This window comes from Hydra viridissima, unplaced genomic scaffold (genome assembly GCF_058129835.1).
Source record: "Hydra viridissima isolate aposymbiotic clone 2 unplaced genomic scaffold, HvirCarnegie_v1 scaffold_11, whole genome shotgun sequence".
Lineage (NCBI taxonomy): Eukaryota > Metazoa > Cnidaria > Hydrozoa > Anthoathecata > Hydridae > Hydra > Hydra viridissima.
Genome location: NW_028324310.1, coordinates 5,642,863 through 5,660,226, shown reverse-complemented (window position 1 = coordinate 5,660,226; position 17,364 = coordinate 5,642,863). Strand labels below are relative to the sequence as shown.

Sequence of the window (17,364 nt, the reverse complement as noted above, 5' to 3'; positions counted from 1 at the left end):
AAGAGGACAAAACTTTTATCGTTAATCACTTTTACATGGAAAATGTCTTAAAATCGAGCATGCAGGATATGCTGCAACGAAAGAAGAACAGTATAAAACGAAAGATTGGAAGTGATCGAACTGCAAGAAAAATGCCTAAGGAACAGATAAAGCACGGAGAAAAATTGATTGGTAAGAATGATGTTTCACAGCGTAGGTTAGCCAAGAGATTCAATGTTTCCCAGCAGTATATAACCAAAGTTATCACCGAAAAGACAAGCATTCATTATTGTAAAAAAACTAAAACGCTAAAAAGAACATCGGCTCAGAAAGCGGCTGTGCGTCCTGAGTGCCGAAAGCTGCTTGCACTTTTTCGGAAAAAAATTGTGATCATTGACGACGAGTCATATTTTCCTCTATCAAACACCGATCTTTCTGGTAACGCAGGTAATTATCCGACGCAACGCCTAATGAGGTCAAACTCAAAGGAAAAAAATAAATGTGAAGCAAAACTATTAGTTTGGATAGCCTTGTCTGAGAAAGGTGTCTCGAAGCATTGCATCGCTCTTTCGGGTCAAGCAGTCGACAAGAATGTGTTGATTTCCAAATGCCTGGTTAAATTTAAGAAGTCCATCAACGAGGTTCACAAACCGAAGAAATTGTGTTCTTGTCTGATCTAGCTTCCGCACACTATTCAAACAAAATGCAAGATTACCTAAAAGGCGAAAATATCGAATATATGGCGAGAGACAAAAACCTTGTTAATGCGCCCGAATCGCGCCGACCGAGGAGTTTTAGAGTAAGATTGAAAGATTAGTGCATGCAGATAATTGGCAAGCTGAAAAATCTCCACCAACTAAGAAATCCAATCGAGTATTGTACGAAAAAATATCGACAAAAATTGCGTACATATTAGGGAGAGTGCTTTCAGAAAATTTGACCGTGTTCGCCGAAATGGACTGATAAACAAATAATTTTTTTATCATTTTATTTTGTAAAATACAAGTTTCTTGTTATCAAGTTTTTTAAATTATTAAAATTGATAACTCCGTTCAAGAGATATTCATTTACAAAGTTTGTCTGGATTTTTAGTTGTCACATGTTATGATGCAAGGGTTGATTGAATTACTTTGACTTTTAAAAAGCAAACTCTATTCTCTTACAAATCAACGTTAATAAAATTAATCGATCTTTTTTTGAACAGAGCTTTTTAGTTTATCTCATAGAAAGTTTTGGTGAATTAACCAGCTCCATGATTTTTCAAAAGGATTTTATCGATCTTTTTGTTAGGAGATTTGATAGTTTTTGTTAAAAGGGTTATTAGCACGAACTATTGAACTATTGACTGACAGCATGAACTATTGACCTTTATATTAAGTTCTTTGGCAGTTTTTATGATTTCTGTTATTTAATTAAACGATAGCTATATTGTTATAGCTGAGGTCTTGCTTTAAAATCCACATACATGGACTTTAATAAATGTTAATTATATCAATAATGAACGAGTGTAAACCTTAATATTTCTTAGAATAAAAACTACAACGTTACGCCATTATTAAACTTCGAACCCCAAATTCCAAAAAGCCGCCAAAAGAAAGAGCACTCCAAATTATAAAACGTGCTCACACGCTCCTCCATTCTCATTAAGTCCCAGTCTTATTTATATAGTTTCTACACTCCCCACCTTAGAGATCACTATCTCTAATCACTGGTTGGTCAGCTTCATCTTTAACTCTGCAGTTTTCGCCGACACCCGTTTCTCCGGTAGATCGATTGGAGGTCCACAGCTCGATTGAAGTTCCAAAGGAACCAAGCGCTTTAAGTCACGTTTCAACTTTACAGCAATCCCATTCTTTCCAATTACGCGTAGTACAGCCCCCCGAACCTTCCCATCGCTTCCAGTTATTTTATCGATCACTACACCCTTTTTCCAACAGCTTCGAGGCAATTTATTGTCGTCTTTAATCAACACCATATCATTTATTTGAATGTTATTTATAACATCATATTTCCGACGATTATAAACGTGGTGTTCCCGTAGTTCATTTAAGTATTCTTTGTAAAATCTTGTTTTAAAATATTCGATTGAAGTCTTCAGATGTTCAAAACGTTCCAACGCATTAATTTCAATCTGGTCAGGATCCTCTGTATCAACCGACCCTGCTTGACTAAGAAGTCTTCTCCCCACAGTCAAATGAGAAGGGGTCAACGGTTCCACGTCGTGTTCATTAGACACGTAACACAAGGGTCGGCTATTTACAATCATTTCTACTTCAGCTAATTCTGTGTTTAGTTGATCAAAGGTCAGTCGGGCTTTCCCCAACGTTTTTCTTAACGTTCCTTTAATTATACGTATTAACCTCTCGTAAAACCCTCCCCACCATGGGGAAAGCGGCAAAATAAATTTCCAATTTATAAGTTTATCACGTAAAAATTTTGATAGTTCGTTTGATTTAAATGTAGAAAAATTGTCACTAATAAACATTTTGACATATCCTCTTCTAGCAAAAAATCGTTTAAGTGCGCAAATAACTGAAGGGATGTCCATACTTGGGGTCAATTCCAGGTGTACATTTCTTGTCACTGCACATGTAAATAAAAGCAGATAGGCTTTATGCAACGCATTGGTGTCTGAATAGATATTCTTTATGTAAAATGGTCCGGTAAAGTCAACTCCTGTATTAGCAAAAGCAAAATCACTGTTTAAACGATAATCTGGAAGAATAGGTGGTTCAGAACCTTTCATAGTTTTACCTTGTGCCTTTTTGCAAATAACACAATGTTTTATAATGGATAAAATCCTTTTTCTTCCTCTGGAAAACCAATACCTTGATCGTATTTCATTCAAGGTGCTGTTTATTCCAGCATGGCCTGTTTTTTCATGTGCTTGTAATATTAGTAATTTTGTGAACGTAGAATTGGTCCGGAGATAAATAGGATGTTTAATATCAATTTCCACAATTGCATTAGGTAAACGTCCATGTAATCGTAAAACACCATCACTATCATATTTTAAATTTAAGGATTGATAAATATCAGGAAACTCATTAAGCTTTTTTGCTAACAATTGTTCTGTTTTAACCCACATAATTTCAGCATGCATTACTTCTTCTGTACTAATATAACCTATAGTTTTCTTTTTTCTTCTTTTTATTCGATATAACAAATTATTTATGATTCGCATCACATATGAGGTTACTAATAAAAGTTTGTTCATTGAGCTGAAGCTATCTATTTTTATTACCTCGTGTAAGTTCACAATTATTAAAAGTCCCTCCACCACCGTGGCATTTTCCAGCATACTAAAAACAGTACAATCAATACTGGATTGATCCAACATATTTTCCAAATCAGCAATTCCTTTTAAATTACTTTTTTGTTTTTTCATCTCGGAATTGATAGACGATTTTGTTAATTCATCTTCACAATTGTTTTCCGCAGTCCAATGAGTAGGGTCAAGCCTTAAAAACTCGGGTCCATTCCAGTAACTCTTACTTTTGAGTACTACATTTAAATCATTTTCTCTAGTTGGAATATCAGCAGGGTTGTTGGTTCCAGAAACAAAATGCCAATCATTAATTGTAGATAAACTTCGTATTAAATTAACACGGTTTTCAACCCAACATTTCCATTCCTTATTTACTCCATGAATCCACGATAAACAAATTTTTGAATCAGTCCAATAGTAAATCCTTTCTATATGAAGTACACTATTAATTGCATTTTTTACAGAATTTACTAATTTGCTTAACATTAGACAACCCAAGAGTTCAAGTCTTGGAACCGTTTGCTTTTTTAATGGAGCAACCTTCGCTTTTGCTGTAAGTAAGTTTACAACAACCATATCATAAGCTTCAATTCGTAAATAACACAATGCTGTGTATGCTTGTGTTGAACTGTCACAAAAGCCATGAATTTGCACAGACTTTACTTGTTTAGCTATGTCAATAAATAAACATCTTGGTATGTGTAAACTACTAAGTTCTTTAAGTCCGTATAACCATTTATACCACTGTGTCCAGACATCATTAGGCAAGAGATCATCCCAGTCCATCTTTTCTGTACATATTCTCTGGAACATCATTTTTGATTGAATAGTAATTGGAATCAACAGTCCAAGAGGATCATATATTTTTGAACTGATACTTAATAAGGAACGTTTAGTTCGTGGCAATTTAAGTGCCTCATCCACTAATTCATCAAAACAAAAAACAAGTTCATCCAACTTGGTGTCCCAACTGAGTCCTAGAACTTTCTTATGCTGTTCAGTGTTAGGTATATCAACCTGAGACTTTATTAAGTTTATTAATTCTTTTGAGTTAGATGCCCACTTTGCTAATTCGAATTCACCTTCTTTCATCACCTTATGGGCTCTTTGAAAAAATTCAAAGGCATCAGCAACATTATTAAATCCAGTTGCAGTATCATCCACATACAGATTACAAAGAATCTGTGAAACAAAATCTTCAAATTCCTTAACATAGTTTTTTAAATGTTCTCGTATTGTTGCATTTAGTAGAAATGGACTGCATGTTAATCCAAAAACAACACGTTTAAAGCGAAATATTATTTTTTCTGGATTTTGTGAGAATACATCATCAAACCAAATGAAGCGCAAATAATCTTGGTCAGAAGGAGTAATACCAATATTCAGAAATGCTTGTTTGATGTCTGATATTATAGCAATCTTGTGAAGTCTGAATCGAACTAATATATCAAATGCATCATATTTGACGATGCATCAAACACTATTCTCACTTTCGTTGTATCTTTATCCAAACGAATGACAGCTGTATGAGGTATATAATGAATTCTACCTGGCAAGCCAGAGTCTGTGACCTTTTGAATGATTCCATCTTTTAAATATTGGTAAATGATATTATTATACTTGTGTAGAAGTGCTTCATCCTTGTCAAGTCGCCGTTTTAATGATTCAAGCCTTTTTTCACTATTTGAATATCAGGAAGAGTGTCATGAAATGGTTTAAATGGTAAGGCAACTACATATCTTTTTCCATCATGGTACACTTTATTTTGAAAATTATAGTAAACTTCATTTTCTTCTACTCCTAAGCCTTCAATTTCCCAAAATTTCATTAGATTAGATTTTAAACTATCATTGTCAACCTGTAAGGTATTAATATGTATGACATGCGTTGAATAATAATTTGAAGCTGTATAACTTCTTTTAACGGTCATGTTTGTTGGGCCACAAATAACCCACCCCAAATTACTTTCTAAGGCTACTGGTCCATCAAAGGTTTTCCTGATAATACGCCCTGTCATAAATTTATAATAATTATCCATTCCAATTAAAATGTCAATTTCGAGATTGTTCCCCACTAAATCATTTTCTGCTAATTGTAAATTTTTAAAATAAGGATAGGTTTTTAATGTCAATTTCAAATCTTGATTTTGCAACGGGGAACACAGGAAAGGTAAGCAAAGAGCTTGGATATATATATTGACAGGTTTAGTTTTTCCACGCACACTAATGTGTACTACATCTAATGTTCTCAGAATTCCTTCATCTAAAGCAAATCTTTTCATTAAAACTGTTTCTTGTCGTAATACTTTAAGATTTAGTTTCTTTCTTTGTATTTCGGTACAATATGTTCGCTGACTACAACAATCAAATAATAATCTTGAATTTTCCTCTTTTTTATCATTAGTATTTTTAGTTAAAGCAGTTGCTGTTTGTAGCAATATCGTTTGTTGTAAGCAATTTACATGATTTGTAATAGTTTCCTTTGACTGGGAATCATTAAAATATTGTCTATCTCTTTTTTGTTTACTGGAGGTATTACATATGCTTACATTATGGTTTCCATTACATTTCACACACTTATACAACACTTTACAACTTTTGGAAATATGCCCTTTTTCCATGCAAATGAAACAACGCCCTTGTTTTCTTAATATATTTTTCCTACTTTCTCTATCAGTCACATTTAAACATTTATTAGAAAAATGATTCTTATTACAAAAGTAGCAAACCAAGGTTTTTTTTGTATCTACATGAAGTGTTTGAGCAGTGAATTCATTTTGAAAATCTACATCATTAATATCTGATGTCCTACCAACTGCTGAACAACGCTCACGAGCACAAAGTTCTTCATTAAAAATTTCAATAAGTTCATTTAAGCTCCAATTTTCGTGTTTGAATTTTCTTGAGATAATAATTTTTAATTCTGTTGGAATGCGATCAAATAAAATATTTATTAGCATTGATCCATATGTAGCTGTTTCCACTCCAAGGTCATTTAAGTTTCTAACACTAGTTTCAAGTTTATCATAGACCATACGAAGTTTAACCAAGTCATCAATTGATCTAACCTTTGGTAATTTAAGTAAGTTGTCCATATTGGTTGAAATTAATACTTGAGTATTCCCATATCGTTGAGTCAACATGGTTATAGCTTTTTCATAATTATTTGATGTTAATGTTAATCCATAAATTAAATCATGGGCACTTCCTTTAAGCAATGTTTTTAAATAAGTAAATTTCTCTATGTCACTTAAAGTGTTATTTTCACCGATAGTTGTTTTAAACTGTTCCCAAAATCCTCTCCAATTTAAAATGTTCCCATCAAATTCCTCCAATGTAATTTTAGGTAAATTTATATTACTGTTACATAAACTGACTATTGACTTGGATGAAATTTCTCCTTTACTTACTGTCTTTAAAAAATTTTGAGCTCGAATGATTAATAACTGAATTTCATCAAGAAAATGTGAGCTTTCATTAATTTCAATATCAATGGCTTCTTCGTCATCTATCATGGCTAAAATATCGTTATCCAATGTTTGTATAAGGTTTAACTTTAGACTTAAGTTTTCCAAACATGATTTCAACCTTTCTGTGTTGTCCTTAATGTATTCAAGCTCTTCTCCTATTCTAACAACATGTTGTCGATGTCCGCTTCTAATTCTTTTCTTTTTATTTAAATTTACACTCATTTTAAAACGATTTTCAATCAACTTTATATCTTTTTGTGTATTGACTTCACTTTTACTTAATACACAGTAAATAATTCAGATAATTCAGCAGTAAAACAATATCAATTTATTTTTATAATCACGTCGAGGTCACCATTTAAAATCCACATACATGGACTTTAATAAATGTTAATTATATCAATAATGAACGAGTGTAAACCTTAATATTTCTTAGAATAAAAACTACAACGTTACGCCATTATTAAACTTCGAACCCCAAATTCCAAAAAGCCGCCAAAAGAAAAAGCACTCCAAATTATAAAACGTGCTCACACGCTCCTCCATTCTCATTAAGTCCCAGTCTTATTTATATAGTTTCTACACTTGCTTTGTAAAAGATTTGAGAAAACAAAATCTTAAAAATGTTGAACTTTCTCAAGACACGAGAGAATCAGCCGATAGATTCTACTGCTTCAACCAGATTACTCACTGCTTGAAAATTTTTGCAGGAGTGTTTAACACTTTAACAAATAAAAAATATAAGTTGGAGGTAGTAGGAGGTTTAGGTGCTAGAAATATTAACAAATAATAATTTTAGTTTTAGAATCAATACTCTGTGTTAACATTAAAATGTTAACACAGAATATTTTTGATGTTTTGCAAAAATATGAATGTTGTAAAAAAAAACCGTGATGAGTATTAGAAATAATTCTAAATACAAATTATGGGCTTGTAAATGTTTAAACTTGCTTAAGAATAATGGTTTAAATTTAAAAATTAAGCAAAAATGTATAGTTAACATTTTTTCACGTTTTTTTTTCCTTAAATTATATCGTACATGCTTTAGTGATACAAATGAACTTACATGTTTGGTCTTTAATTCAATAGTTACTGAGTGCAACAGAATTTCAGCGACATGTGCTAATACTTAATGCACTGAAGCTAGAATTATAAACCAAGAACTATACAAATTGAGAAATAATTTATAACTTTCTTTGTAAAATGAATTCTTCTGTACTTTTTTGCAGGTTTTTTTCTAATTCTACAGTACTCTTTTGCAGTTTAAATACACCATTCAATCATTCTCCTTTTTTTTTTTGACTCGAGTCTAGTCATCATACTACGATACTTTCATTATCGTAAATAAATGGCATAAATACTTTTTATGCTACTATATAATATTGGATCCAAGTTATCTTGGAAAATTTCTTTCGAATTTACACAATTGCAAGCTTAAGCCCAGCAGCCAAAAGACGTCTTTTAGACCATCTAAGACTACTCTAATTTGTATCTATCATAGATGCGTATATCTCAGACGTATATTAGACATCGAAAAAGCGTCTAATTACAGAGATTCTATTTATGTCCAATTGTAGACGCAGATATATAAATTAAGATTAACACATTGATACCTTTTTTCGGTAAAGTATAGATGTATTTAAGATGTCTTTTATAGATCAGTTAACTGAAAGAAAAAAATCGATTTTAAGAAACCACCATTATAATTGACCGCCATTAAAGAAACGTACATCTAGATTGACGGAAACTTGTTCCCTAGAGAGGAAAAAAAAGATTTATACGTAACTAAATTTATACTAATATATGAACGACATAAGTCGTAACGATAATAATTTTTAATGAGTTTTAAGTAATAAAATTGTATGTTATCATAAATTACATACCATTATAACGACGAAATATTTTCATTGGTTCAGCGCATAACATTTTACTAAAATGATCATGATCTGAAAGATAAACACGTTATTCTTAATTTAATATTTTTTATTTTTAGATGAAAATGTAATTATAACATAAATGTACATTTTTGCAGGAATATATAGTGTTTTTTAATAACGCCAGAAACTGCTTTAGTGGTTGGCTGTGCACATAACTTTTGTGGCGACTGTGTGAGGAAGGTAAACACAGGTAAATTGACGATAGATTATTGCAAAGCTACATTAAAATCAATAAAATTATATTATTAATAGTATTATTAATACTATTATTATTATTATTAATATTATTATTATCATTATTATTATTATTATTATTATTATTATTATTATTATTATTATTATTATTATTATTATTATTATTATTACTATTATTATTATTATTATTATTATTATTATTATTATTATTATTATTATTATTATTATTATTATTATTATTATTATTATTATTATTATTATTATTATTATTATTATTATTATTATTATTATTATTATTATTATTGTTATTGTTATTATCATCATTGCTATTATTATTATTAATATTAATATTATTATTATTAAAAAACAGTTTAATAAGGTTACTTTGTACCAGAAAAACTTGTCATATCTCATATCTTTGATGTTTTTATGAAATTTAGTAACAAGCCGAGTGAAAATTTAGATATATTTTCATTACAGATTTTTTAATAATTCTACGTTTTTTTTAAAGTTGTTGTTTACATTTTTTGAATGAGGAAATGTTTTCTAATGATAATCAAAAAAAAACTTCTGGGGATGTGTTGCAAGGTCTTAAAGCATGTTCCTATGCACCGTGATGCATAAAAGATGTGCAATATACATTCTTTTTTATTTATTTCGAATATAATGCTTCTAAAAGACGTCTATAAGATAAGTGTCTATTTAGCAATCATTCACACGTGAATTCAGACGTCTTTTAGACCAGTTTCCAGATGTATATTAGATACCTTTTAGATATCTTTTTGCCTGCTAGGAGTTACGTTTTCGTTTGTATTCAAATGAGTGTCAAAATAGCCAATTATATCTTTGATATGAATCTCCATTTTACTCAGATCTATTACAGCTGTTAACTCGTAATGTCACTTATTAAATTTGTGCACATTTTGTGTGTTATATAGCAGGTACATATGAAGTACTTTTCGCACCTACGGCAGGAAATCATACGACATTCTAAACTATATTTATACATCGTATTTTATTTTTCTACCTGACGAAAAATGTAATCAGGTACATTTTTTACGACCATTGGAGATCATATGATATTTTCAGGTCTATTCATCATGTGACATTTTTGTTCCTTACAAACTATAGAAAAAAGGGAAGCTTTTCTACTTGCGGCTTTAGATCAAACAATTTCAATAGGTATATACATCACATGTTTGTACCTTGTACTAAAAAAACCCCAATTGAGACCGTAAGGTTTTTTCAAAAACATACATTATATCAGGGTTTCTTAACACTTGGTCCGTGGTCAATTTTAATTTTTGCTTTAGATAAAGGCTCTGGGACGGAATACTTGTGATCTTTTTTGTTTTGTTTATTTCTTAAATTTATCGTTGCGTAATTAATGGACGACCCTAAGAAAAAATTTATTCGAAAATTCAATTTTAAAAGAATACCAGAATTTCAAGCCACTAAATGACATTCATTTAACTCTTAATGACGTTAATCAATGCGACTGAAGTTTTTTTTTTATTTATAAATAGTCTTTTGTTTAATTAATGTTAACTGTTTTTCTGTTGTTGGAAACAGAGTTGATAACGCCTCCCGGCGGCAAAGTAACTTTCTGTCGAAAGGCCGACTTTTTTTGGAGGCGGACGCCACTGGCGGCCGCCGTCAGAAGATATTTCGGAGGCAAGTTGGTTTAGAGACCACCTCCAGTGGCTTCTGCCTCCCGATTGGCAGCAGCAGCAGCCAGAACTTTTTTTTGGAGGCGGAATGTTTTGGAGGCCGTCGCCAATCGGGAGGCGAAAGGCACTGGGGGCCGCCGTCAGAAGATTTTTCGGAGGCAAGTTGATTTGGAGACCGCCTTCAATGGCTTCCGCCTCTCAACTAGCGCCGAAAGCCATACTGAAGTTGGTATTTTAGTCTCCCGCCGCCAGAAGAAATGAAAACAAAGGGTGTTGCCATATAGTCAATAAAGGAAAAGGAGCAGGTGTTTTTGATTGCTCATAAACTCTCGATTTTTAAAAGTGATAAAGAATTTGTTAAAACAATCGATAGCAAGGGAAAAAACAGCTTGGTTGTCGTTTGAGGCTGTCGTAAAAAACTCTCTAGGAAATAAAAAAGAAGAAAACTCTGCTGTTTAACTGTTAGAAAGTTGAAAGCCTTTTGTGCTCTTGATGAGAAATAAGTATAAAACTTCGTTTTATAAATAGGCATCTTAAACAGTTTCTTAGTCAAGATGATTATTTAAAGGAGAGCGGTTCCACCAAGATTTTAAGAAAATGGATGATCGTTATCAAGGACATTTGGAAACACACATGATGGCAGACTATTGTCCAATAGTACTTTCCAACTTTTTTTTGTCAACTTGCATCAAGCAAGTTGAAAAAAGAAAGAGCTACAAGCAAAAGTTTCTTCCCGATTGAATATTTATGAGTAAACGATTTGTTCGAAATCCTTTTCAAAATTAAAATTTACGTTAATTTTTTATAAATTTATAAAAAGTTTGACTTTGAAAGGATAATGTTCATGCTATAAATTGTTTATTTTAAACATGTTATTGACTTTTTTTTTCATCTTTTAGTTTTATAAAAAATAAAATCTTTCAAAATATACCCTAGAGTTTCCAAATGAGTTTCAATTCAGAAATACTTCGGAAAAAATGTGCTAACAACCTAAAATTGGCAAAAATTAAAAAGTTCTATGCAAAAAATCTGATGTTAGATTTGAATTCAGCGTATCAAAATAACAAGTGTCAAAATTAATGCAATAAATTTTTTGTTTGCCTGTTTTATTTCATAACAAAAGTTAATTATTTTTCTGCACGTTTTAAGACAAGATTTAGAACTTGGGTTTTCTCTTATATTCCATTTCAAAACAAGTGACATTAAATGGAATCCTTTTTTTTATTGCTTGTATTATAATATAATTCAAGCTTATTGGAAGACTAATATTATTTTGTAAATTTAAAACTTAAGACAGTAAATAAAAACTTTTTTTCGATACTCTCCAATTAGATACTTGATAAGTTTTTCCACCATCCTGACGATATTATACAAAATTTAGAAACGATAAAAAATGACGTTCTTCAAGAAAAATAAAAAGTATAAAAGTATTTTTTAATGACGTCAAACACCACAACATTGTGATTGTTTTCATTGCGGTTTTATTAATTATAACTTGTTAAGGACTAGTTGTTTTTTTATTAATCAAGGACATGCCTTGTCATTATTTTCGAATGTTTCAGTTAGCAATCTTAATACAAGTTGAATTCAACTTGTATTCACCGCCAATGGCTGCGAAACTTTAATTCAACGCCAATGGCTGTGAAAGAAAAGTGTAGTCGAGAATTTTTCCGTCTTTTATAAACTCTGCTAATAGCTAAATAACTACATTAATGTAGTTACATTAATGTAATTATTTAGCTATCAAATCTGCTGATTATTTATTATAAACTCTGCTGATAGCTAAATAACTACATTAATGTAGTTACATTAATGTAGTTATTTAGCTATCAGCAGAGTTTATAAAAGACGGAAAAATTCTCGACTACACTTTTCTTTCGCAGCCAATTGGCGTCCGCCTCCTCAAAATACGGAAATCTTGAAAATCGTTTTATAATATTAATAGCCAAATTTTGAGTATTTAAACAAAATTATGACTGTTAGAGATTGGTTTTTTTCAAAAGCTATCGAATAAAATATTTTGGTACGATAAATTTTTAAATTTTAAAATATTTTACAACTATTTTTCATTCGTAATTTTTTAAAATTTTTTTATTATACAAACTTAAATAAAAATCGATTTAATCATTGAAACAAGTCAATTTTACTGAGTCTTCAAAGATAAGAATTAAAGTTTGGGTTGTGTTTTATATTCCATTTTAAAACAACTAACATTAAATAGAATCTTTTTTTACATATGATTAACGTAATAAAGAGAATTTGACTTTGTCAAGCAAATCCAAAAATTGTCTTACTACTAAAATCGCGTTTAATGTTTCATCCGAAAGCCGAGTTCTGAAATGGTTGTAGACCATTGCATAGATACTAAAATCTCGTTCAACTTTTACCTGAGAAAATGCAGCACCAAAAACAACTTGAGAAATATTGTAAAGTTCCTTCCAGTTAGGATCATCACGTTTTAAATGCCAATATTCAAGAATATTAAAACTTTCATTCACACCAATACGTGGCTCACTATATACAATATTTGTTATTTGCTGATGAATTCTTGTGTTTTGTATAATATCTATGCTTTGCCGTTGACCTCCTCCTGAAAGAAGAGATATCAATTATGTTTATCAAACAGCAAGTGTTGTCTAATCGAACTGATTTTCGAATCATTAAAAGTTTCAAAGTTTTTCAAACACTTAAAAGATAAAAACTTTTCTTTAAAATTTGACTTTTTGACCTTAAATCAAAAAATTGTTAAACTATTTTCGTTTGATTTGTGAAGAAATAATAAAAAAAAAAAAATGGAAAAAACGAATAATACTCTATGATGACGAAAATCATTAATAACAAGTTATTGAGTAGCATTGAACTTTTATTGACACACAGTGTGGAAACTCTTGATTTTTTAATGTAATTGAATAAAATTTATTTAATAAACCGCTTGGTATCAAATACTGGTTAAATATCAATTACTAAATGATAGTAAAATCTCTACCTGAAAGTTGATTCAAACGTTCTTCATCTTCATCTCGTAAATTTTCAGGCTGTCGAGCAGTTTCAGCAAGTTGTCTTTGTGAGTTTACAAAGTGATGAATCTTCAGTAGATGATCTACTCCACGGCTTCTCAATAAATCGTTGAAAACTTCATGACTAGCACTATTCCATGCAAAACGAGGATCCAGTAAGAGAGCAGCGATGAAAGCATCACATTCAAAAAATCTTTGCGAACGTAAATTTAAAGCTTCTAGAAGTTTAGATGTTAAATTATTTTGTCCATCGGCAATCTTTTCTAAATTCATCATTCTCATCCATCGTAAAAAGAAGTCCGACATGGTATAGTCTGATCTTTGAAAATACTTCATTGCATAAAATGTCGGCTCGAATGTTCTTGCATATTCCTCAATAAATTTCCAAGTTTCATTATTTAATCTTAGCTCGCAGTTATTTCGATTAGTCCCGATTCGTTCATATATCGCGAGTTTTTCAAACATGTCTGATACCATGACGTAAGTACTACTCCATCTTGGAGCAATATCTTTGCGTGGTCTCTTGAGATCAGCAAAAATTGCATCATATTTAGGCGCTTGTGTATTTCTTATAAATTTTCTTATTTCAGCAAGAGTGGCTTCAAACGGCTCTGTTACGTCTTTTGCAGCTAATTGGCAAACATGCGCTTCACAAAACATTTTGGTACAGATTGCACCAATATTATTTTCTAACACATTTACTTTTCTCTCTTGTTCTTGAGTATGTGATAGCCTTTCGATCCCATCGTCTGTATCTTCAGAATTTCCTACAAGTTCTTCTTCAAAATTGACTCGGTCAAGCAGATCGAAATCTTCAAAATCAAACTGTTGTGCTTCCTCAACAAATTCATTACAAACGATCATTTGACTTTGCATTTCTCTGATAGCATCAGAAGCTTTGATCATGCTTTTACCTTGATCCGAACAAGTTGAGTAAATATCATCTGCCCCTTTCCCTACTTTCACAATCAGAGTAATTAGCTGATTAACTAAAACCGCTCCAAGTTGCCGTCCGTGCTGAGTGAGCATTCCCAAAGTTCGATTAAGCAATTTTTCACCTTTTGTATACCGAATACTTGCAGAAAAACCATTTGTATTGAAACGAGACGCTGAATCAAACATTAATGACGGATATACATTTTTTATATCCTTTGCAATAATTTCATAAATTTGGCCAGCAGCTTTAAGAATAAATTCTTTTGCTTTTTGACGATTCCATCTCACACTAAAAGCTTGAAGAGCCTTTCTAATCATCTCATTCTTCCCCATATCATCAGCGACTGTCATAGGCAAATTTCTCATCAGAATTGATTTTATGAAGTCTCTTACTAGGCCGGGTGAATAAAAATGAGCAATAGCTTTTACTCAGTAATTGGTCAGCTTTACGTGAATAAAAACTTCAACAACTTTTCTTTAGTTTTTATTCATGTAAAACTGAGCAATTACTGAGTAAATTGCTTACCTTTACGCGAATATAAGTATGAGGAAAACTGCTTAAGTTTTTTATTCACGTAAAGCTGACCAATTACTGAGTAAAAGCAATTGCTCATTTTTATTCACCCGGCCTATTTTCTATTAATTTTTGTGGAAAAGATTTTTTAGCCTATTGCATGGACATAAAAATTCTAACTTTTAACTCTTGTTTTGAAATATAAAACTTCAAATTTTGTCGATAGCTATAAAAAAAAACCACTCTGACAAAGTCATAATTTTTTTAAATAGTCAGTTTGACAATAAATTTTATATAAAACGCAATTTTAATTTCAATTTTTCAATATCTGAATTCAATTAATCTTTAAACTGATTGTTAATTTAAAAACAAACTTTTTAAAATTAACAAGCAATTTAAAGATTGAATTTCTTTTTAATGAAAATTTTGCCTCTTTGTCTTCAACTTCAGGCGGCGGGAGGCAAAAACTTCGCCTGCAGTTTAGCGGCTGCAGCCAACTGGAGGCAGAAACTTGCCTCCAAAATATCTTTTGACAACGACCGTCAATGACTTTCGCCTCCCAATTGGCGGCGGCCTCCAAAACATTCTGCCTCTATAAAAAAGTTCTGGCGGCAGCAGCCAATTGGAAAGCAGAAGCCACTGGAGACGGGCTCTAAATCATCTTGCCTCCAAAATATCTTCTAACGGCGGCCGTCAATGGCTTCCGGCTCCCGATTGGCGGTGGCATCCAAAACATTCTGCCTCCAAAAACAAGTTCTGGCTGCTGCCGCCAATCTGGAGGCGGAAGCCACTGAAGGCGGTCTCTAAATCAACTTTCCTCCAAAATATCTTTTGACGGCGGCCCCCAGTGGCTTTTGCCTCCCTATTGGCGGTGGCATCCAAAAAATTCTGCCTCCAAAACAAAGTTCTAACGGCGGCCTCCAATTGGGAGGCGGAAGCAATTGGAGGTGGAAGCCAGAACATTCTGCAGGCAAAAAAAGTTTAGGGAAGCGGCCGCCATAAGCTGCGGAAGAAATGTGGAGGCGAGAAGATTTTTGCCGTTTATCATCTCTGGTTGGAAATAAGTATTTATTGTAAGTTTTCGTTTTTTTTAGCATTTTTTAAAAATTAGCTTGTAACCGATAAAAAAAAAAATTTAATTTTTCCGTCTTCTAGCGATGTTCTTTCGTGCGTGAACACCAAGCTTTCCGCATCCATTAATAAAATTAGAAATTTCTTAACTTCTTTGTGTTATTTGAGAAAACAAATACACTTTGCAATAGCATTAAGTGCCACCCAAAACCAAACCACTATGAAAACCATGCAACGGTTGCAGTGCTTTTCGGAAAGTGATTTTAGCAATCAATGAGCTTTATTAAGATTGAATTTTTTAAGAAACTCTGTTATTAAAAAGTCGATTTAACAGAATTGCGGAACCACAAGCAAAACAAACATGAGGTGAATTGACCTCTAACAAATGACTCTTAATTCGTTTAAGTTAATTAAAAATTTAAGTAGTTCCTATACTATTTTGCATTAATTTTTCGGTCCTCTAATTTCATGTTTGCTCAGAAATTTCTAATTAACTCATTCGTATCGAGTTATGTTGTAATTTACAACGGTTCAACTAATATTCTTGTCAACTTGATTCTTAGGGCGGAGGCGCTATTGCATGATGTTTCACTTCACTGCCACTTCTAAGTGTCACATTGTTGCCTTTATTTGTTAAAATTTATTTAGCAAGATTAAAAAACAATAAAAGTTTAAAATAAAGAAACTATTGTTCTGTATTGAGTCGGCCAACTCGGTATCTAAAAGATAACATAATGTAACAGCATGTAAATAAATGCACTGTTTTAAAAAATATGTAGAATTGTTAAAAAATCTATTTACATGAAGTAGGGGAGATGGGGGCGCATTGATCGCCGTAGCAGTGTTTTGAAAATTGCGCAGAACCTGAAAGAGATGTAAAAACTTATTAACTACGAAACACATGTAGAACTATCTGGCTTTTGGAATATATAAATATTTTGATTTAAAAAAATGATAAACATGAATAATTTTAACTTTTAAACAACCCTCTCAAAAGATCAATGTACCCCAAACTATGGGGTACTATGATCTCCGACTTGGGGCACATTGATCTTATATGCGTAATATTATCTAAACGTTTAACACTTCTATAACTAAATCTTGTAAATAATTTAGTCAAAGGGTAATATTGTATAACATATAATACATCTAAATTTTTTAATTATTTTTTAAATATAGCAGTTAAACCCACTAGTCTAATTTTTAATTAAAAAATGTATAAATCACAGCAGCTATAAGCTACCCGCTTTATATACGTTTAAAACTTTACAACAACTTGAAATTTATAAGAACTGAAATATAAAGACT

The 17,364-nt window shown here is 31.6% G+C and overlaps 2 protein-coding genes across 2 annotated transcripts in view; both read right to left on the bottom strand.

Annotated features, from left to right (window-relative positions):
• Positions 1–17,364, bottom strand: part of LOC145187652 (uncharacterized) — a 171,854-nt gene that overhangs the window by 132,172 nt on the left and 22,318 nt on the right. The gene's annotated exons all lie outside the window — the stretch shown is intronic.
• Positions 4,292–6,938, bottom strand: LOC149881873 (uncharacterized). Its single transcript, XM_090067350.1, has one exon. The coding sequence runs from the start codon at positions 6,936–6,938 to the stop codon at positions 4,905–4,907; it is 2,034 nt and encodes a 677-aa protein (XP_089923476.1). The 3' UTR covers positions 4,292–4,904.